Source organism: Orcinus orca, chromosome 8 (assembly GCF_937001465.1).
Source record: "Orcinus orca chromosome 8, mOrcOrc1.1, whole genome shotgun sequence".
Classification (NCBI taxonomy): domain Eukaryota; kingdom Metazoa; phylum Chordata; class Mammalia; order Artiodactyla; family Delphinidae; genus Orcinus; species Orcinus orca.
This window is the reverse complement of record NC_064566.1, coordinates 76,318,891-76,343,521: the sequence shown is the minus strand read 5'-3', so window position 1 is coordinate 76,343,521 and position 24,631 is coordinate 76,318,891. Positions and strand designations below refer to the sequence as shown.

The 24,631-nt window shown below is 36.0% G+C and overlaps 1 protein-coding gene across 2 annotated transcripts in view; it reads right to left on the bottom strand.

Annotated features, from left to right (window-relative positions):
• ARHGAP42 (Rho GTPase activating protein 42) overlaps positions 1-24,631 on the bottom strand; it is a 283,900-nt gene that overhangs the window by 60,734 nt on the left and 198,535 nt on the right. For both annotated transcript variants that reach the window (XM_004283345.4, XM_033412084.2), the window contains exons 5-8: positions 23,279-23,380; positions 13,298-13,408; positions 3,810-3,914; positions 1,694-1,823 (exon numbers count right to left, since the gene is read on the bottom strand). In XM_004283345.4, coding sequence (XP_004283393.1) covers positions 1,694-1,823; positions 3,810-3,914; positions 13,298-13,408; positions 23,279-23,380 — 448 coding nt within the window. The remainder of the gene's footprint in view (positions 1-1,693; positions 1,824-3,809; positions 3,915-13,297; positions 13,409-23,278; positions 23,381-24,631) is intronic.

The following is a 24,631-nucleotide window of genomic DNA, read 5'->3' as shown; positions in this document are numbered from 1 at the left end:
ATCCAATGGATAAACTACCAAGTAGCAATTGAACAGGGCATATTTGAAGGTTATGTACACAAGAATTTTGTTAGGTAATCCAAAGCTTTTTTGTTTAGAACAAGATATTGTATACTCACAAAGCTTTCAACAACTGTGTTAACAATGGGGGGGGAAACCTCAAGAAATAAAGTATTATTGAGTTAAAATGAATAAAAACTCTTCAGGCAAGAGGATGGCACCTCCTCTACCAGATGCAGGTTTGAACAGGCCTCATTATCCACAAATTCTTCCACTCAGCAAAATGTGAGCTCCCCTCCAGGTGCCCTCACAGTGAGGCTCTCAAATATGGAATAATTATTCAGTATTCAAACATTTCCTTAGAGTCCTGAGTCAAATCCATATACTGTATATATGACCAAAGAATCGGTCTTTTTCAAGAAATTTTGGTAAAACCTATTTATGATATTCTAATTAGGGAATAGATAGGCAGGTAATCAGATTTACCATTTTAACATCTGAAAGCAGCAGACTGGTCAAAGGTAGATAGTTACGAGAGAGGAAGTCCTGGAACCGGACCTGCTGAGCCAGCAGCCCTCTACCACCTATGTAGTAATAAATGTTTGCCAAGATAACTGGATCAAACTGTTATTCACTTGCATATTGCTAAGGAACAAATGAGCATCACCTAGGCATGTAAAATATAAAATATGTTGGCATTTTAGTGATCATTTTGCATCATGTCCAAAAAACTTTCACAGTCAACCCAACATCTACAGCTTCCGCATCTCAAACCCTTTAACTATAATGTCTTCTAACCAAAACAACTACATTGATGTATTGTCTACAGATAGGGAGACTTGGAGCAGCGCTACTGCATGTAGTCTGTTAGTCCCAGTATGTGAGAAAAAGTACGGAAAGTGAGAATAAGCATTTCAAAACTTTCAGAGCAATTTGAGATTACTGCAAAATCCAAGCACGTAATTTTGTGTTTTACGAGGACACTGGTCCATGATGCACTGGAAATAAAAAACAACTGTTCCTTTAGCACAAACAGTAAGAGAGTGCTTTAGGGCATTCTGGTTTGAAATAGAGAGTTAATTTAGTCACACTCGTTCCACTTTATGACAAGAAAGGACCCTAGTTATACAAGTTTGAAGGGCTTTTCATTAATTTTTGTGAGAAAAAACTTTCTTAGTGTGAGGCAATTATAGTAGTGTTCTATTGGGTCTGATGCTTATTTCCTAACATCAGGAAGTAAAGAGTGTCAGTTTGACATTACATAATTGCCAATTTTACTCCTGAAAACTGTCAGAGCACAGAATTAAATGAAATAATGCTGCTGAAGGGGAAAACTATTACCAAAGTCACCAAGATGATTCATCTGATAAAGCCTTTGATTTTTAATTCTCCATGAAACTTTAAATTGAGATTAGATATCACAATTAAATTCTAAACCTGAACTCGTGTTACTATATCATCATGAAAAGTGTAAGTTCCAAGTTCAATAACATACCAACTTAGAGAATCTGATGGTGCAAAGGGGAAGAACTTCCACACTTAGGTGGCAGTGGTTGGCAGAGCAGACTAAGTAGGATAAAGCTGTCAGGAATTTCAGTCTTCCTACTTGAAGGAAAAGAAACTAACCAACTCACTTCTCACAGAAACAGAATGTTAATCATAAGAGACATTAACTTCTGTCTTTGCAACTCACGTTTCTCCTGGACATAAAGGTAGCCTTCCATCGTCCACTGGCTGGGTGGTCTGTAATCTTGACTGGCAGATTTCATCCTTTGCATCAACCGCTCTACCTCTTGTCGCGTACTTTCAAAATTATTCCTTGTCTTAAGTAAACAGAAATAACAATTTCCTTCATTGTTTTCTACCAGTTTTGAGGAATCTCCAGCCTAAAAATTCAAAACTGCAAATGGTGCAAAGGATAACCTCGATTCTTTCAGGACTGTTCACTATATCCACAACCCTCTCCGTTGAATCCTAGGCTCTAATTTTGAATTACTTTAGCGAAACTTTGCTGAATGACCTTCTGCATGTTTCTCTTTGAATCTCCGTGTGTGTGTGTGTGTGTGTGTGTGTGTGTGTGTGTGTTTCATCCAATTTCCCACTTAACATTACCTAGGGGACAACTTATAGTTTTACAAATACACAATACTAATTAAATAGAGTTCTATATGCCATAATACCTAAGGTAAAAAGGAAGATACACAGGGACTTAATTTCTTTTGGGGGTTAAAATAAATCCACATACTTTTGATATATGTGGCACTTACCAAGAAAAAAGTTCATCACTTTTATTCCAAGAACTTTTCTGAAGACATATCACTTAGCTTGTTTTTCAGAAATCCTAATATAGTTATCAAGAAGTCAGTGCATAAATTAACTCATAAAAATGAACAGGTTTCCAAGTTCTAACTTCTTCTATTGTAAGAAATAGCTTATTCACATCATAGCATGTTTACTTAAGGGAAGACATAGAAAGCATAAGGCTTTTCTCTATGAAAATCAATTTTGTATTCAGGCCACATTATCTCAACAATATTCATTTGGAAACATAAAAATCATCACCACCCAACTTTAAGATTTTGTTATAGCCCCTACTAAAAGACCTGAATCTCAAAGTAAGTTAATTTGCTGCTTTTCCCTTTTAAACATAAGAATCAGAATTTTTTCTAATACTTTACCTGTCTCCTGTTCTCAAATCCCAGGAATCTTACTGTAATTGCATTTAATATGGAAATAAATAATAAAATACTTTGGATTTTATAATTTTCCCTTTTAATATTTACTAAAAAAGCCCAAATGCATTCCATATTGAAAAACAATGGAATGAATTGAATGTGAAATCGATTCTGCTAGAAAATCTAGGTTAAATAAAAAGCTAAACTCGAAACACAGGTGGAATAAATCCAATCACATATTTTTCATGGGACACTCCAACTCCATATTTCTATTTGCTGAACATCTTCATAATGGCAAGAATCAGGTAAGGAGTGAAAGGCAGGCTTTTTATAGAAAATTAAGTGAAACCTTCACAAATTATTTTAGCTATAGAGTACTAGACAGGGTTTCAGAAATAACTTTTAATTTATACAAAATCCTCAACAATTAAGATTTTGTTGTCATATTTGATAAGCAGAAATGGATTGGCTAACTTTTTTTTTGAAGTGTAACTGGTGTTCAGCATACATAAGTCAGAATTTGTCTAACTATGCAATCAGATATTAAAAGGATTGATTGGAGAACTTTACAAAATAAACCCTGACAGAAAGAGATAGGATGTTTGTAAATAATTCTCCCTGTAGCTTTAAAGCAGTTATTATGAATGCTTCAAACCCACATTTAAATTTATTTTTACAAAACACTAAATATCAGCTATGTAATAGTACAACTTCAGGGAGGAAAGGGACAGAGTGTGAAAGTCCACCTGTTCATTTCACAAATATAGAAATTCTGCCCTCTCAGGAAATACAACTTGCCTAAGGTCACCCAGTAAAATAATGAAAACACTAGATAAAGGCAAACGCTTCCAATGTTTCTGCACCTCAGACATTTTTATTTTTATGAAATTTGCCAGTATATATTTTTCTAACTCTAAAGAGTTAATAAGATTTACTCTTTCCTGGCATACTTTCAACCAGCAATTACAAAAAAAAAATTAGTAAATTTATTAAGTGATTTTTCTAAATGAGTGAGCTTTTTTTGTACTTAGATAAGTTTTTAAAAGATTCCAAGGTTCAATTTGGTCATAACTCAGTTGCCCTGGGATCATCTTATTCACTAAGGAGAGGCAGTGAGAACAGGTATAGTCTTACATTCTGCAAGTTGAACTGCAGCTGTTGTTTATATGGTGCAAATTCCTGGGCGAGTTCATATCCCTCGTGGTAAAAAGTAAATAAACCCTGAAGGAATGACAAAAGCTGCAAAAATAAAGAGATACAAAAGAAACCATGAAAACGTGTTTTTTAAAAATCATGATCAAATATAATAAATTAGAGAAATTATATTTCATTCTAATCTCTGAAGCTAACAAATTTTGAATCTCCTTACCTAAGTAGGCACTAGAATTATGGATGTGAAACAGAAGACATGGAAGTTAAATTTTTCTTTTTGGCAGACGTGATTTAATATTTAAGTCTTGTCATGGACAGATGTCAAGTCAAGTACTCTAATCTTCCAATGCACTGACGAAATATCCAGGAGAGAATATTAATGGGGATAAAGACCAAAGAAACATAAAAGAGATTCTAACCAAAATAGGGAGGTCAAACATGTGCAGATGTGAGGAAGACTAAACCAGTAAATTAGAGATAAAAGTACCCAAGGAAAGGAATAAGGATGGCCAGATGAAATTAAGAAAAATATCACAAGGTGGCAGTACTGGTTTGGGTATTAAACAGACAACACTTAAGCAGCAGGAAGAACTCAAAACAGAGGGAAGAACTGAGCAAAAACATGGTGCTAGATACAGATCTTTCATGTAAGAGCTAGAGTAAAATCTCCTTTAGAAAAGCACAATTTCTATGATCCTAGCCTTCTAATCCCAAATTCAGATGCGCTTATTTATGATGTTCTTATTTGTAAAGCAAGAGCAGCTCTCCATAGAGTTACAGGACACAGTTGTTTATATGAAATGTTATAACTGAAAAATAATTTACTTAAATTTTTTCATTTAATTCACTGGGATTTTATTCCACAGACATGTCCACCAATTCAATCTCATCCACAACTTCTTCCTACAATAAAGTTAGAAAATATTTTTGAGAAGTGGCTAATGTTTTTCTAATTCAAATAGCATAATATGTCTGTAAACTATTATTTTAAATTAAGGAAGAAACACAATTTGAAACCATTTTCGTATGTGAATAACATCCCGTCACTTCCTCTGTCTGGGGAAGAAGGAGGATTCAGCTAAGCATCAACTGGTATGTATGTGTGTTATGATTTCCAACAGTTAAATACTGATTCTACAATGACCTAATGCTCTTCTTCCTTTAACAAGTCAACTTCTTACAAAATTATGTTCGTTTTGGAAAGCATATACTTTCAAATTGGTTTTAAGTTGTTATATTTTAAAGAATTTCCTTCACTTGTTCAACAGTTCCTGATAATGTGTCAAAATGTATTGTTTGCAAATTTTAGAACTATTTTACACTGTCAATTTTACATCAATAATTATTATCAAAACTAAAATTCAATAGCTTATCCTTTACTAAAAGTATGCTATATTTGTTAAATTACCCAATAATTTAAGATATATAGTTTGCACATACTGTGGCCCAATTAAAAAGAACTGTATCTTAAAATAGGATTAAAATTACCTTTAACTGAGGCTTGGATGTGTAGATTTAGAGATTTTCAGAGACAAAATAAGAAAATACTTTTGAAGTATTTAGGCCTTCTAAATATCTGAATAATAGTTTATGAAGTTGTTGGAAGGAGTATTGTTTAATTTTTTAATGTCTATAATTAGCCCACAATTAAACTGTCTTATTACGAACTGGATGCTATAAAAAAAGATACTATTCTAATATCAAGCTAAGTACAAAGAATCTAACTTATAAAGAAGATACTTTAAGAATATCTGCAATAAATATTCCCATGAAACACCCAATTCCCTGAGATCCATCTCCTATTGGCAATTTCTGGTAAAATTCAGATTCATTTAGTAGCAAACAAATATGTTTTAATCTCACAATGCATGCTGAGCACCCACTAGGAACAGTACAATTCTTTGGGAGGTACAGAAAAATTATATACAAAGAACCACCTATCTTTTACTTTTGTTCCACATCTACTTTGGAAGTAGCATCTGGGAAAGTTTAATAAAGACAGCATGTATGAAGTAACTGCCTCTAGATGGTAGCAAAGTTAAATGTTTCTTAGGTTTGAATATATACTCATTCATTTCATCCTCAATAAATTCCATGATGTTAAATTAAGGAAACTTAATAGGACAGCCTGACAATCTTTAAGAATTGCATCTCCCACGTGTCATTTTCTCTGTTCAATGTGCCTGAGTGGGTGGAGTGGTGGGAAAAAGACTACTGTCTCAGCTTACCTTAAAGTAAACTTAACTTTTAAATAACAATAACAATCACTACAAACTACTAGATAGACAGATTAGGTTTTAATATTAAGAAAGGCACTTTTATCATCAGGACAAACTCATATAGCATTTCATTATTCCCAAGGGCTTTAGAATCAAATGACTTCTCCACTCCAAAAACCTGACCAAATGTAAAAACTGATACTGCCTTTATAGATAATCATTTAGCAAAACCCATTACAAGTCAGTAAGGGAACAGCTATTCATAATTTCCCAGTCCATTAATCACCAGGTTTCAAGCCTTAAGGGCTCACAGTTACCAGTGATACTGTGAATAGCAAAGTGGAAAAAGGTGTCAGGGTTTAGCATGGGAGTGAGGGGCAGACCTCCGAAGCAATTTGGAGTAATTCCAGTAATTCCAGATGACTGCTGTCCAAATTGAGCAGCACTGGGATAATCAACACAGTGTGATATGGAACAAGGACAGACATATAAATCAGTGGAGGAGAACTGAGAGTCTAGAAGTAAACCCATACATCTACGGTCAACTTATTTTCCACAAGGGTGCCAAGACCATACAGTGGATAAAGAACAGTCTTTTCAACAAAGAATTCTTGGACCACTGGATAGCCACATGCAAAAGAATAGAGCTGGACACCGATGTCACACCACAGACAAAAACGAATTAAAACTGGGTGAACAGAATGGTATGTGTATTATTATACAACCCAATAAGGTTGTTTTTCTTAAAAAAATAAAACAAACACTTATACACAGAGCACCACAATGTACTAAAAGAGATCAAAATCTTATACAGATGTTTACATTTGGCCACTGAAATCTCTAAGAAGATTGGAAAAGTAGGGCAAAGGCAAGGGATCAATTTTCGTCCTGTACAGGTGTCTGACCTGCAAGTTACTGCTGTAGTCTTTGCTATTCTTTACTTGGAGGAAACAGAAACATGTTAGAGGACAGCTTCAGAATGACTACAGAGTGCTTTAAGTCTAATGCATGGACGCTCAGAGGGGTTTATTGAATGGAAATGAAAAAGTATCAAAATCTAACCCAATAAATGAGAAAACTGAAGAAAAAAAGGAGAGTCAAGGATGGAAAGTGGTCAGTCAACTGTGGCTTGGGGAGACAACTTTTAAAAGAGGGTGATGAAAGAAGGATGGGAGAACAAATGAATGAATGGATATGCACATAGATTCAATTAATTTAAAAAGCCAAAATTTTTTGAAGTCATGGCTATATACTGCCTCAGCAGTAAAGTCTCACTGGAGTTCCTGAAGGTAAGAATTTCTAAGATCTCAAGGGGATGGAATTCAGATGAAGTAGCAGTAGGGAGAGGTAAAATTCTGTGGTAAAGGAACAAAACCAAGGAAGAACAGTCAGCTTATCTTTTCAACTAAATGGGAATGAAGAAGGTAATGTGGCCATTGATATGATTAAGCCCAGCAGAAGCTACGTTTAGAACAGGCCTTTACATGATGGATTTTTTTTTGGGGGGGGGTTGGTTAGTTTCTTTTTTTTTAATTTTTTAATTTATTTTAAAAAATTTATTGGAGTATAGTTGATTTACAATGTTGTGCTAGTTTCAGGTATACAGCAAAGTGAATCAGTTATACATATACATATATCCACTCTTTTTTAGATTCTTTTCCCATATATGAAGTACAAGGGGATGAGTTAGCCAAACACATAGAATGCTTTTTTCTTACTTTCCCAAAATTCTATTCACTATCTAACTGCTATTATAAATTTCAGATGTTCAATGACAGTATCTAGAACTAAATCCAAAAACCAACACAGTTTTTATTTAAAAATATACGAGCTGAGGAGAGCTTTATTGTTTCATTTTTATAGAACGATTGCACTTAGGTTTTTCAGCAGGATACAAATGTAACCTTTAGTCCTACAGTGTTTTTCTTTTTTTTAAATGACATTATCTTATAGTCTCACTTTAATTTTCCCTAAATTAAATTTTCTACATTAAGGCTAACCAATCATATTGAAAAAGAACACAAAAGGTTTGACTTTCAAGACCCGAAAGTCTATATACTATCTGATAGTCTTTTTTAACTTAGCAAGTAGCTGGTGTTCAGTCTCAACATTATTCAAACTTTTTTAGAGAACCCACAAAGCATTTTACAGTATACTTCATGATATAATAAGTTAAAAAACTAAAGCATGTTAACTAAATTACCTGAAATTTTCTTCAGAAAATGATTTAAAATTAAATTCAGCAGAATAAGGGAAGAGGATCAAAAGCAGTGTGCTTTAGTTTATATTTAATAGTTTATTTTCATTTATCATATGAATTTTAAACATAATTCAAAAAGACTAAAATGAAGGCTAAAAAATACTCTAAAATGAAAATGTTATTACGGAATTTAGATGTATACTTTGAAGCATGTTAAAATTAAAAATGTGTTTTTGAAAAAGCTTTATCTGGCTTTGAAGCCACACTAATAAATGATTCATCAATACTGTTTACATATCTAGTAATAACAGTCCATGTGAGAGCTCACACTAGCTGATACCTTGCTGATGTTAATAATGAACCAGGAAATTACTCTGTGCATTACCTGCATCGGTTGAGACTCATCACAATCCTGGGAACTACATACAAATTTTTATCCCTGATTGACAGATAAAAGCCTGAGGCACACAGACTTTGAAAAGCGTGCCAAATTCACACAGTTATTAAGACTGAAGCCAAATTCTGTCTTATTGTCACTCAGCCATTATACTTTTCTGTCTCTACATGGAAAGTGGCCAGTCACCTGTGGCCTGGGGAGACAACTTAAAACAGGATGATGAAAGAAGGATGAAAGAACAGGTGAATGAATGGACAGGTATGTGCCCTGACTCAAGTACCTTTACCAAAGTAAACGTCAATCTCTTACTTTCTTTTTCTAACTTTAAGGAATCAAAGTAGCTTTACAATCCAATTTTCTAGGGTCATCCATTTTATTTGGTCAGAGCAAGTATTATTTAAGAAGAACTAATTTTTGTAATCAAGTAGCCATTAAAGCAGTAGGTGGTACAAAACTGTAACTTCAGACTTGGGTTCTCGATTCCTGGTTCTCCCCCTCTTTAGGTTTGTGACCTCAGGCAACTAATAATCTTTCTGTGATTTAAATTCCTCATCTGGAAGGATAACAACCACCAATAATAAAGCCGTGGTGGGGTTCATGTGGGAGAACACAGAAAACATGGGACACATAGTAGTTGCTCACAAAACATTAGTCCCAACTAAGTACGCTCAAAGGCTATAATCAAAACATACACCAACTGCAGCTGAATGAACCATAAGGAGTTGTCATAAAAAGATTCTTTTGGTTTTCTGAACCACAAACTTTCATGGCCCATAACAGACTTCTGAGACACTGGGGTTAAACTCTCTTAGGTAGGTTGTTCATGTTCAGCTACTTCTCAAGCTTTTTCTCCTAATCCCTCAAAATTCTCAGAAACTCCAGGCAACTCTGAGAAGTAGGAGGATCTTACGATCAAGAGTCAGGAGATGATGTTTCTCTCTTGCTGATCTCTTTTCCCCCATTACAGACCTGAACTCAAATATCTTTTTCGCAAATCTCAAAGGTTGCAGCTAGGACTACCGGACAGAAATATAATGTGAACCACAAATGCAAACCAATGTGAAATTTTTAACTTTCTGGTAGTCACAAGAAATTTAAACCAAGTGAAATTTAATATTTTGATACAATGTATTCAAAAGATTATCATTTCAACATGTAATCAATATAGAAGAGGTTTTAATGATATTTCACATGCTTTTTAAAAATTTTTTTGTACTAAAGCCTTTTCAATCTAGTATCTATTTCACACTTGGAGCACATCTTAATCTACACTAGTCTCATTTCAAGGGTTTGATAGACATACACAAGTAGTTGCTACCATACTGGGTAGTACGGGTCTAAAATCAGGAGCTAGCTACCATCACTTTCTAAATAAAATATGATAGATAAACAGAGGGGGAAAAAGGCCATTAAAATCATAAAGCTAATGGAGAACTGAGTTTAAAAACCTGGTTTTCTGTATACTTCAAAAATAATTTATAAAAAATATATAAATGCCCCCTCTTTTTCCCTTGTATTAGACCTAGATTCTCCTTAGAATAATGACACTGTAGGAACATCTATTCCTAATATCATCTGAATATTCTGTAGAAGTTTTATTGTAAGTACAAATTGACCCTTAAACAAGTTGGGAATTAAGGATGCCTACACACACACACACACACACACACACACACACACACACACACACACACACACACACGACCTTTGCAACTCTATATATAACTTTACAGTCCTGCCTTGGTACGTTCTGCATCTTCAGACTCAACCAACCAGCAGATTGTGTAGTACCGCGGTATTTACTGAAAAACATCCAAATATAAGTGGGATCCACAAAGTTAAACTCATGTTGTTCAAAGATCAACTATCGTAGGATCTTGACATTAATTGAAACAATGTAAAATTATCTCAAATGATCATCATAAAGTAAGAATATTATTTAATGGGAATCACCAGGACTATTTATATTTTCTACTTGATATCATACAATCTGTATGAGATTAGTTGCATCCCTAAAGTATTTTGCTTTACTCTAATGCTTATTTGTTAAATAAATCTCAGCTAAACTGGCATAGACTGCTTCATTTCTGCAGTATAAAACTTTATGCAACAGGAATTGGATTTCTGCAGAAAAAACCCTGCAAAGATGTTAAAGTATCCTCACGTTCTTTTATGTTTATAGCTCCTCCGGGCTTTGTTTTTGAAATTTTGAAAGCTTTTTTCCTGCAAATTGATTTGTAAATGTATAACCTAAAGAGCAACATGCCCATGTTCTATCGCTCCCGTTACTATTCTTCTCAACATTGGGGTGGAAATTAAGTAAAACCCCGTGGATGAGACTTTGCGGCTGGAAATGAGAAGGAGACTAAACTGACAGTACTATTTGGTTTGGCCAGACATTCTAATAGGAAAAATCCAGCAGCCAGGAAAATATTTTGGAAGAAGGACAAATTTAACATTGACCTTGATTGTGGTGTCACCAGAAAGGCATGCGTTACAGAAGACTTATCATCAGACTGTCCCAGTTCGGGATACAGTAGAGGGAGAGAAGAAAACACATTTCAATTGAAGGACAATTTCCATTTCTCTTCCTATATTATCACAGGAATTCATAAATTCTTATCATTCCTTCTGTGACCTATGAGCAAACAATTTTACAACCTTTTCTTTATATACCTGGTGTCATCTTACAGAATGGTCTAGTTCACTGTTCCCAGACAGGATGGGCTATAAAAGAGGTTCAGATGGGGAAATAGGCTACCTGCATACCTCTCCAGAGAGAGAGAGGCACTACAGATGTAAAAGGATAATTCCAGGTGCGAGGAAGAACCGCAGAGAAGATGAGCACAGTATCTGAAGGGAATGGGATCAGGTAATGAAGGAGTATGAAGGAAAACCATCAGAATTAATGGGGGCATTCTAACAAAGAGCTAAAATTCAGAAATTCCAAGAGGCAGGCCATAAGGAGGAAGTTTGCCAGCAAGGAGAGAGGCTTCAAAAACCATGATAGACTTCAGAGGCAGAACTTATTACTCCATGAGAAGGGGAGTAAGAATTTTAAGCATTAGTCATCTTCATTGACTAGGGCTTATTAGGCTGACCAGTTGTCCATGAACCCCAGATGAGTTTCGGAGAGCCCCCCGCAAATTTTTAATCAGATCCTCAAAGCATCTGCTAAATAAGAGGTTATCAATTCACCCTAAGGGGTTTAAGGACTTAGCTCTTTGGCAAACAGAACTTGGAGTCAAGGCTGTCATCCCAAACACAGGGTTAAAGTTAAATCCCTGAGCCTGTGGTGTGGCCTCTGGTTCCTTAAATCGTTCTAGCTGAAGGGCTCGCCTTAGAAACTTGCCAAGTGTCCAGCAGAAAGCCAGGTGGCTACGGCTGAAGGGAGAGGAGTGAAGCAGAGGTGCTGGGAGCCAGGCAGGGGCTGATGACTCTTCCCAGACTCTGCCTTGTCTCAGTTTCTCATCATCTTTAGGGAATCACTGATGGGCTTTCATCAGGAAATAAAATTTTCAAATATATTTTGAAATGGATCTTCCCTTCTCCGTGTCACCTCCACTAAAATAGGAATAGGGTATTTTATTTCCCATTATAAATAGATTTTTTATAAACTGACCTAGGAAGAAAAGTATGGCTTAAATTATATATTTGATTGCTTACATATTTTATGATTGCTACTCCATCATCACATGGGAACTGAGCACTATCTTGGCTATAGAACTCACCCTTATTCATCATAGATGATACCTCATGAAGATGCCTACTCAGGCAATATTGTAACATATTAGGGTATTACTTGGGAAAAATGCTAAGAAAATGAAGCAAGCTTATAAAGACCAGCCACCTGTTCTTCTTCTATAATGCAGTTTACATTAGGGAATCCATTACTTTTTACACTGACTTAGGAAAATAAATGACTTCACTGGAAAGTCAGGCAGGTCCCAGCCTTGCAAGGAAGCAGGGTGGAACAAAGGAAGAAATACAGCCTTACCTATTCTCCCTTCAACTAAAGGTTTGGTAAATGGGTCACTTTAGTGGTGAGGTATATTCCCTTAGGTATATGTAATATACATGCCTTAAGTTTTAATTTTAGGTTTCTTAAATCAATAGGCTATTCTTAGAGCAGTTTTAGGTTTATAGAAAAACTGAGCAGAAATTATAGAATTCATAATATGTATGAAATAGATAACTAATAAGAGTCTGCTGTATAAAAAATAAATAAATAAAATAAAATTTAAAAATTCAAAAAAAAAAGAAATTATAGAGTTCACATACACACCCTTGGCCCCTACCCACACAGAGTTCCAATTATTAACATCTTGCGTCAGTGTGGTACATTGGTTACAAGTGATAACCCAATATTGACATATTATTATTAAAGTTCATAGTTTACATTACAGTTTACTCTTGGTATTGTACGTGTTATGAGTTTTGACAAACGTATAATGAATAACATGTATCCACCATTACAGTGTCCTATAGATTAGTTTCATTGCCCTAAAGTGCTCTGTGCTCTACCTACTCACCCTCCCCCACTCCTCTCTCTCCTTTTATTTTTTAAAAAAACATAATTTTCAACAGAAAAAAATGCAAATTTTGTTTCAGAGATGTACTGTACCTACTATTTTATAGGGAAAATAAATCTTACCGGTTCGACAAATTCAAACTTCTTTTTTTCTTGAACCTCTTGAATTTTAAAGACATATTCTAGTGATGCCTCATAGAAGTTTTGATGCTCTCGGTCAATCTGTGTATCTGCCTAAAAAGCACAAAAAAGGCAAATCATGACGCAGGGAGCAATTACTGAAGGTTCCCTGTTAGAGAGGAACTCAAATTCTGTTTTACTCTAAAATCATTAAAAAAAAATTAAGTCATTCAAAAAGTTTGAATATAGCAATTATTATGTCTTGGGAATACAGAGGCTAGGAAAACACAGTCATTACCCTCAAGAGCTTATAGTGTTTCAAATGGGAAGAAAAATGCACACACACACACACACACACACACACACACACAGAGCAAGCACACAACATTCATTAAAAAATTATTGTAAAAGGGGTATGTAAAAATATATGGAAATCTATGGGAATCACAAGAAAGAGACAAATTCTGGGAGAAAATGGTGGTGTTCTGAGTTGAATCTTAAGGTAAATAACTGGCTGTGAAGAGTCAAAGATAAAATCGAGGTCACTCCCATGAAAAAGTAAAAAGGCATGAAAGAGTCTGACAGAGTTTGCCTTCAGAGTAAGTAAGTGGAAGGAAGGAGGGAGAAGCAAGGCTGGAATCACACTATAAAAGATCATGAAAACTGCATAATGTTTGGATTTAACTGAAAAATCATCTGAGATTATTTTTGTGAATGGTGTTAGGGAGTGTTCTAATTTCATTCTTTTACATGTAACTGTCCAGTTTTCCCAGCACCACTTATTGAAGAGGCTGTCTTTTCTCCACTGTATACTCTTGCCTCCTTTATCAAAAATAAGGTGACCATATGTGTGTGGGTTTATCTCTGGGCTTTCTATCCTGTTCCATTGATCTATATTTCTGTTTTTGTTCCAGTCTCACACTGTCTTGATGACTGTAGCTTTGTAGTATAGTCTGAAGTCTGGGAGCCTGATTCCTCCAGCTCCATTTTCCTTTCTCAAGATTGCTTTGGCTATTTGGGGTCTTTTGTGTTTCCATACAAATTGTGAAATTTTTTGTTCTAGTTCTGTGAAAAATTCCATTGGTAGTTTGATAGGGATAGCATTGAATCTGTAGATTGCTTTGAGTAGTATACACCACCAAATGTAAAACGGATAGCTATTGGGAAGCAGCCACATAGCACAGGGAGATCAGCTTGGTGCTTTGTGACCACCTAGATGGGTGGGACAGGGAGGATAGGAGGCAGATGCAAGAGGGAGGAGATATAGGGATATATGTATACATATAGCTGATTCACTGTGTTATAAAGCAGAAACTAACATACCATTGTAAAGCAATTATACTCCAATAAAGATGTTAAAAAAATCATCTGAGAATATTAAACAGCAGAGCCACATATTAGGTAAACTATTACAGAGATAATACTGGTAACAGAGCCCCCAAATGCAAACGTTCCAAGCAATGAATCATGCTCCATCAATACCATGCACATTCTCTTCCCACTTCTATGCCCACCATCGTCCTTGGACGCTGTCTTTAAAACTGACTTTGGGGGCTTCCCTGGTGGCGCAGTGGTTAAAAATCTGCCTGCCAATGCAGGGGACACGGGTTCAAGCCCTGGTCCGGGAAGATCCCACATGCCGTGGAGCAACTAGGCCCGTGAGCCACAACTACTGAGCCTGCGCGTCTGGACCCTGTGCTCCGCAACAAGAGAGGCCGCGATAGTGAGAGGCCCACGCACCGCGATGAAGAGTGGCCCCCGCTTCCCACAACTAGAGAAAGCCCTCGCACAGAAACGAAGAGCCAACACAGCCAAAAATAAATAAATAAATAAATTTTTAAAAAAAGAGCAAGATAATTGCTACCAAAAAAAAAAAAAAAAAAAAAACTGACTTTGGTTTAGTAGGGAGGCATGATTTTACTTTCGTTGCCCAGCTACACACTCCTCACTGCCAGCTGAGATTACTAAAAGCAGATGAAAAGAATGGCCTCTCTGGAATACCAAGTATCTGCCAACCACAATTTGGGAATAGGACATTGTTTTGTAGCCATTTTACAATGATAATTTAACAAACAAAAGCTTAAAGAAAGATAAAATTAGGTTTGCTGGCTTAGCATAGCATCTTAAAACTTCATTTGGAAGAAAGACTTTTAAAAATAATTATATATACTTACTACTTGCTATGCAATTATTTATATAATTTAAAATGGCCCAATATTATAAGCAACTCAGGAGGCATTTTTAAACTTGAGAATTTCAAGTTTATAAACTAATATATGAGAAGAACACATAAATCAGGTAAGAAATTTGGACCAGAAGCTTCTCAGCACCCAAAGTCATTATTCCACACAAATCATATATATTTTCGTTTTACCATTGCTTAGAGGAACACACTATGTATAGAACAAACGGTAAGGGGGTACAGGTGGTGGTATGCTAATAAATGTTTAACAATTGGCTCTCTTGTGGGTGGGGGAGGGTGTCTGATTTGCAGTATTTGCTGTTTTCTGTGGTAAAATATTCCCAAAATAGCCAGTTCCAAATCACAAACACAACATCACTGAACGAGTGATGAGAAGGAGATGAAAAAATCAGCTCTCCAAGAGGAAGCTTCAGTACACCACTGGGTGTAAAGGATGCAAGAATAATTTCAGTCTCAGAAATAATAGTCTATTCCACAAGTTATTTCTGAAGCTTTCATTTACTTTAAAAGATAGTCTTTGTGTCAACTAGCACACAGTAACAAACTAGAATGTTGAGACATCTTTAGAGCCTAAAATGAATATTTCTGGTCAACAAAACTGTGCAGAAAAAGTTAGCAGAGCAGGCATGAATACTATCCACTGAAAGTCCTGCTTACAAGGTTGGCCCTTGGCTGGTATATGGGAATGTGGATTTTGGGAGGGTTCCCACCAGCCTAACTGATAAGAGTAGTTCACTATGCTGAAACTGTGCAAACAGTATGGTTTATTTTGAACACCTGCTTTCTTTCTGGGAGTCTGGAATTTGGGTACATGATGAGCAGAGGGTGCCTATACGCCCCCAAAACAAACCATGGGCACTCAGTCTATGAGTTTCTAGTAGACCACATTTCACACATGTTGTCACAACTCATTGCTGGGGGAATTAAGTCCTATGTGTCTCCACTGGGAGAGGATTCTTGGAATTTTGTGCCTGGTTTCCCCTAGACTTCAACAACTAAATTCAATATACCGAATCTGCTTTGAAAGGTCATCTAGAATGCACAGTGCTAATAGAATACAATAGCTTACTTCTTTTCTTCAGTACAAGATTTAGAAAGACATTCTTTTACCTCAGACGAATTCCTTTAGTACTCAAGCTCATAGTGTGTAGCAGACACTTACTTACATACCCACTAGCAACTGTCATGTATTTTGTACTGGAGAAGTAGAATAACTATGTAATTTATTGTCTAAACTTTTAAAACTGAAAAGGAGTAGTAATTATTCCAGAACAACAGGTATAAGCTGTTATTTATGTGGCAAAGTCATCCTAGTAAGAAACCAAGTTAATTACATAAGAAAACCACATAGTTCTGCAGGTACCTAACTTCTTCCCTAACCACAATAAGCTGTCTCAATTCAAAATAGAGGAAAAAGGCTCAGGTGATATTTGTTGAATCATTCCCAGAGGAGAAAGGATTTAAGCTGGATGCTGAAGAATGGCGAGGTTAGAGTACATGGAGATAAAAGAAGAGTTTCGGTGAAGGAATAAAGTCAGGAGAAGTTATGTTTCGGTAGATAGATTGAAAGTGTTGGTTTGAAACAGTCAGAAATGAGAATTGAGGCAAAATAGGGAGAATGACATGTCATCCTATAAACCATGCAAAAGCTTGAGGAGGGTGTGGACAAGATCAGAGGTGAACTTCAAGAAGATTAAAGTGAGGACACGGTAGAATGTGTTGATTCAATGGTAAAGCTGGGTGCATGTGAGTATAAGGAGAGCTCTTATTTGATAAGGGTAAAGGTGTTTGGTATATCCTAGAAAGAGAAGTTGAAGGATGTGGGTGTGAGAAGCAAGGGGGAAAAAAAAAAGTCAAAGATAATTTTGACACAAGAAATAATACCAGCATTAACAGAATTAAAGAAGTGAGAAGCAAATTTGAGAAAATGTGTGAGATTTCACATGTGTCACTAAGGTGTTGTAGTCGGAAGTCCTGGTAACCAGTCAGTGGACAGTGCAAAGGTGGTCAGGTATGATGGTGGAGATACTTGCCGAGATGTTACAGACAATATGGAAGGAGCAGAGCTAGTAGGGACACAAACTGAAGGATAAGAATAGAGCTATGAGGTAGAACCTGAGGGATTCCCTTCATTCAGGAGGTGGGAAGAAGAGGAACCTTTTGAAAGTGTATTTAGTGATAGATGGAAACCCAAACTCTGGGTTCCTAAAAGGAATCCCTTTACTTTTTTCCTAACTATAAAAGTAATACATATTCATTACTATAAGTTTATTCATTGTTCATTATTATAACAGGAAAATGTAAAGAAAATAAAAATTGAAGCCCCACTATCAATATTTTGATGTGTAACATGCACACAAACACAAACTTACTTTAAAAAACCTGAATAATAGTGTATATTCTGGTTTAAATTCTGTTTGTTTTTTTTTTCTCTTAGGCCAAAAAATATTTCCAAATGTCTTTAAATGATTTTCCAAATAAAACTTTTCACAGCCATATCAATTCCATTTTTGGCCAAGCTATATTTGTATATTTATCCCAATCACTCTTTTGTGCCATTTCAGATGTTTCTAAAATTTGCATTGTGAATAACTCTTGGATCAACATATTTACACAATTTATTTTTATGCTCATTTCTGATCATTTCTTTAGGGCAAATTTCTATCAATAAAATCACTTCAACTATCTTGTACATATAACATTGATTGAAATATGATGTCAAATTTACCTCAAAAGTTATTGAGTGATTTCATACTCCCACCAGAAAAGCAAATGTATGCTCAGTTTCCCATACCTTCACTAACAATGGATATTATATTTTAAGAAAATAAAATAACATGCTGCTACTATTATTCAATTGCACTTTCTAATACATGTGACATTGAAACTTAATATTCATTATGGTTTATATTTCTTCTTTGATGAAGTGCCCTTTCATATTCTTACCCCATTTTTTCCACTAAAGTCTTTATCTTTTTCACACTGATTTGCAAACACATCTTATATATAAAAGATGGTTATCCTGTGTCAAATATTATATAAATTTCCTAACACTTTGCCTTTTAATTTGATTGAATTTTTTTTTAAATAGATTACTTTCATGCATTCTGGTCTTTCTACATTTCCTTTATGATCTCTTCTTCTTATTTTTTGCTTAGAAAGAAATTATCCATTCACATATCAAATATTACTTCTTTTCATCTACTGTAAAGCCCATAATTTTGACGAGTCTGTTTCCAATTCTGTTTACTCCAGTGGTCCACCTAGCTGATGGCCTTGGAGATTTACCAACACAAGCTGACCCCTAATTCAGTCCTGGTAATGGGCAGTCACTTATTTTCCATGAGCAAAATGAACAAAGAGTCAGCTGTGCCAGTCAGAAGGCACAGAGGGGTCTTTCTGAGAACTTAATAGGCTTGGTGCTGACAGAAGGACCAGAGCTGCTCTGGAAGGGAACAGATGACTTTTAATGCCATGTTACAGAATTAAATACGTGTGTGGCAGCACACCTATAACAGTTATAGGCATCACCCTATAACTGGTTTGACTCCTGGAAGGATAGAGGAATAAATAAAAAGCAAGCTACGTTTTTCCTTGACTACATTATATGCTCTGAGGAGTTTCTCTGCACAATATCTGTGTTGTATTCTATTGCAGGCTGTGCCTCCTGGAAAAAAAGTGTGTGTGTGTGTGTGTGTGTGTGCGCGTGTATAGTGGGGCAAGTGGACGATGTTACTAACCGTGTTATGTTTTTCTAGCATCCAACTAAATACAAAACCAGAATGAATATTCTATCATAGCTCAAGGGATTGAGGGCAACTAACAAGTATTAAATATTGAGTTAGGTTGTCAGGGAAAATTAAAGCATAAACTCTAGAGGACGTGAAAGTTATGATAAAGTTAACATTTTCTTGATGGTTTAAGCAATGTAGCAATGTCTTATCTAAGGGTGGCCTCGCATAGTTACCAAGAACCTGATAACCCTTTAGAGACTCTAAAAACTACCCTTGATTTTGAGGCAGTTGATTTTTTTTAAATTAATTTTTATTGGAGTATAGTTGCTTTACAATGTGGTATTAGCTTCTACTGCACAGCCAAGTGAATCAGCCATACATACACATATATCCTCTCTCTTTTGGATTTTCCTCCCATTTAGGTCACCACAGTGCACTAAGTAGAGTTCCCTGTGCCATACAGTATGTTCCTCTCAGTTGTCTATTTTATATATAGTATCAATAGTTCATATGTGTCAATCCCAATCTCCCAATTCCTCCCACCCCACCCTTTTCTCCCTTGGAATCCATACATTTGTTCTCTACGTCTGTGTCTCCATTTCTGCTTCCCAAATAAGGTCATCTATGCCATTTTTCTAGATTCCACAGATATGCGTTAATATATGATATTTGTTTTTCTCTTTCTGACTTACTTCACTCTGAATGACACTCTCTAGGTCCATCCACATCTCTACAAATGACCTAATTTTGTTCCTTTTTATGGCTGAGTAATATTCCATTGTATATATGTACCACAACTTCTTTATCCATTCCTCTGTTGATGGACATTTAGGTGGCTTCCATGTCCTGGCTATTGTAAATAGTGCTGCTATGAACACTGGGGTGCATGTGTCTTTTTGAATTATGGTTTTCTCTGGGTATATGCCCAGTAGCTGGGTCATAAGGTAGTTCTATTTTTAGTTTTTTAAGGAACGTCCATACTGTTTTCCATAGTGGCTGTATCAATTTACATTCCCACCAAGAGTGCAAGAGGGTTCCCTTTTCTCCACACCCTCTAAAGCATTTACTGTTTGTAGATTTTTTGATGATGGCCATTCTTACTGGTGTGAGGTGATACCTCATTGTAGTTTTGATTTGCATTTCGGTAATCATTAGTGATGTCGAGCATCTTTTCATGTGCCTCTTGGCCATCTGTTTGTCTTCTTTGGAGGAATGTCTATTTAGGTCTTCCACCCGTTTTCTGATTGGGTTTTTTGTTTTTTTGATATTGAGTTGCATGAGCTGTTTGTATATTTTGGAGATTAATTTTTTTTTAACATCTTCATTGGACTATAATTGCTTTACAATGGTGTGTTAGTTTCTGCTTTATAACAAAGTGAATCAGCTCTACATATACATATGTCCCCATATCTCCTCCCTCTTGCGCCTCCCTCCCACCCCCCCCATCCCACCCCTCTAGGTGGTCACAAAGCACAAAGCTGAGCTCCCTGTGCTATGTGGCTGATCCCCACTAGCTATCTATTTTACATTTGGTAGTGTATATATGTCAATGCTACTCTCTCACTTTGTCCCAGCTTACCCTTCCCCATCCCCCTCTCCTCAAGTCCATTCTCTACATCTGCATCTTTATTCCTGCCCTGCCCCTAGGTTCTTCAGAACCATTTTTTTTTTTTTTTTAGATTCCATATATTGTGTTAGCATACAGTATTTGTTTTTCTCTTTCTGACTTACTTCACTCTGTATGACAGACTCTAGGTCCATCCACCTCACTACAAATAACTCCATTTCGTTTCTTTTTATGGTTGAGTAATATTCCATTGTATATACATGCCACATCTTCTTTATCCATTCATCTGTCAATGGACACTTAGGTTGCTTCCATGTCCTGGCTATTGTTAATAGACCTGCAGTGAACATTGTGGTACATGACTCTTTTTGAATTATGGTTTTCTCAAGGTATCTGCCCAGTAGTGGGATTGCTGGGTCATATGGTAGTTCTATTTTTAGTCTTTTAAGGAGCCTCCATACTGTTCTCCATAGTGGCTGTATCAATTTACATTCCCACCAACAGTGCAAGAGGGTTCCCGTTCCTCCACACCCTGTCCAGCATTAATTGTTTATAGATTTTTTGATCATGGCCATTCTGACTGGTGTGAGGTGATACCTCATTGTAGTTTTGATTTGCACTTCTCTAATGATTAATAATGTTGAGCATTTTTTCATGTGTTTGTTGGCAATCTGTGTATCTTCTTTGGAGAAGTGTTTAGGTCTTCTACCCATTTTTGGATTGGGTTGTTTGTTTTTTTGATATTGAGTTGCATGAGCTGCTTGTACATTTTGGAAATTAATCTTCTGTGAGTTGTTTCATTTGCAAATATTTTCTCCCATTCTGAGGGTTGTCTCTTCATCTTGTTTATGGTTTCCTTTGCTGTGCAAAAGCTTTTAAGTTTCATTAGGTCCCATTTGTTTATTTTTGTTTTTATTTTCATTACTCTAGGAGGTGGGTCAAAAAAGATCTTGCTGTGATTTATGTCCAAGAGTGTTCTGAGACAGTCGATTTTTAAAATGGTACTTGGTAATGGCCTTTGGTACATGATGGTGACAGTTAGGGGAGCCCTTTCTACTTCATCTACATACCGCATTCTCTCTTAGGTTTATTCTAATGCAATGTTTAAAGAGATATGTGAGCATTTAAGAAGTTTGGAATATGTGAACATAATATTAAATAACAACACAGTACTTCATAAGATTAAATATGTCCATGAAAATTAAAAATATAATTTTCCTTAATAACAGATTTTTCTCTATTTCACTTTAGCCCCAAAACCTTTCCATAGGCCCACAGCTGTATATTAAATTGTCCTATTTTAACAGCAGGTGTTAATAACAAGATAGTCATTATAATGAACACATATTTAAATAACAAAACTCCCCAACATTAAACATTTTTAAGTGAAGAAATTCAATTCCCTCTAGGGGAACATAAGAGTATAGAAAAAAGGAATCAGAAGCAACCTTCCCATGCCTTTTGGACTACTGTTCCACTGCATTTGAACTCTAACTCGTCAAGCATGCTTTATGGCTGAATATGGAGGTCAGGGAAAGAAGCACAGGAAGAAGGAGGGCAGAGGACCAGACTTGAAAAACGGTTCAGGAAGGGACGTGGCTTTGCTAGAGGATCAGGAGGAGGCATTTGAAAGAGGTTCCCCACCACAGTCCCTAGAAGTACAGAGAGGAGAGGAAGAAGAGATGAAAGGAGGCTCAGCACAGTACAAGATTCCCTATGAAGGGCTAGAGAGCAGTGATGAGCTGTAGGGGGACTAGCTCAACAACTCCCAGCTCAGCTCTGAGACACACCACTGTACACTGGGGGAATGATGGATGGTGTGTCAAGATTTAGTTGCTGCCAAGATGAAAGACAAGAGAGCCTTTTTTTAAAAAAACATATCCCATCACTATTCCTCAGTAAAAGGACTATTCGATTTGACTAATTATAGTTGAAACACTACCAATGAGAAGAAATTTTCAGAAAAAAGGAAGAAATGGATTCCTTATATGCATACACTGCACATGTTATTATATGCATATAAGGAATGTTGACTGTTGACTTGTTCTTTCAGAAAATTGACATAAAATAATGGGGATTTTAAAACATATAGTTGTATATGTATCGTTTTTCCCCTTAATGCTGATGCAACACCTTAAAAACAGGTATTTTTAACTTAATATAAATGCTATAACATGAATTTGGTAGGTCCTGCTATTTAAAATATTCCCAACAAGAAGAAAAAGAAATAGCCTTGTTTCACTCTTTCTCGTTATTGAAGGAAATACTAATCTTTCTCTTAGAACTGTTAACATTAAATATCACAAGGCATGTAAAATGCTCAGCACAGTGCCTGTCTGTAGTAAGTGCTCAATTAAATATTCTTATTATCATTATTTTATTAAAGAGGAGCAGATTCTGAGATAATGTCTACTTTTCGAACTTTGGACTTCACAGGACAATGCTAATGCCCTTTCCACATTTCATTTGGAAACACTTACCTCCTGCAAATGAGACTCCTTTTTCTTTGCAGACAAATTTAAATGCTTGTCAAGAATAGAATAGTATTTTTCACTCTCCTTGTCAAATTTCTTCTTTCCATCCTAGGAGATCAAAAAAACAACAAAACATTCAAATTAGAGAATCAAGAAAACCTTGATTTCCACCATCCCCATCAAACATCCGCTGAAATTATTTAATAAAGATTTAGTGAGCTTCAACTATGTGCAAAACTTGATGAAGTAGAGTAGGAAGAAGGATGTGAAACAAAATCATTTGAGTATGTATTCTGATCTCAAAGAAGTTCATGGAACTATAGTATGGAGGGGGCAGGCTGCCTACAGTAGAATCCTTTTGAACACTTTATAACTGATTCTCAGCAAGAAATTCTGACCTGGGATAGGACCAAGAGAAAACATCTCTTTTAGGCTTTTTGGTGATTCAGATGAGTTAATATACAACCAGTTTAGAGAACCACTTGCACACTCTTCTCAAGGAATCATAATATTTCCCAGCCACAAAAAAGATGCCTCTTACTGAGCTCTGCCCACCAGAGCAACAGTCAGCTCTACCCACCACCAGTCCCTCCCATCAGGAAACTTACACAAGCCTCTTAGATAGCCTCATCCACCAGAGGGCAGACAGCAGAAGCAAGAAGAATTACAATCCTGCAGCCTGTGGAAGAAAAACCACATTCATAGAAAGATAGACAAGATGAAAAGGCAGAGGGCTATGTACCAGATGAAGGAACAAGATAAACCCCCAGAAAAACAACTAAATGAAGTGGAGATAGGCAACCTTCCAGAAAAAGAATTCAGAATAATGATAGTGAAGATGATCCAGGACCTCGGAAAAAGAATGGAGGCAAAGATCGAGAAGATGCAAGAAATGTTTAACAAAGATCTAGACGAATTAAAGAACAAACAGAGATGAACAATACAATAACTGAAACGATAACTATACTAGAAGGAATCAATAGCAGATTAACTGAGGCAGAAGAATGGATAAGTGACCTGGAAGACAGAATGGTGGGATTCACTGCTGTGGAACAGAATAAAGAAAAAAAGAATGAAAAGAAATGAAGACAGCCTAAGAGACCTCTGGGACAACATTAAATGCAACAACATTCACATTATAGCAGTCCCAGAAGGAGAAGAGAGAAAGGACTAGAGAAAATATTTGAAGAGATTATAGTCAAAAACTTCCATAACACGGGAAAGGAAATAGGCACTCAAGTCCAGGAAGCGCAGTGAGTCCCATACAGGATAAACGCAAGGAAAAACAGGCCGAGACACATATTAATCAAATTGGCAAAAATTAAAGACAAAGAAAAATTATTGAAAGCAGCGAGGAAA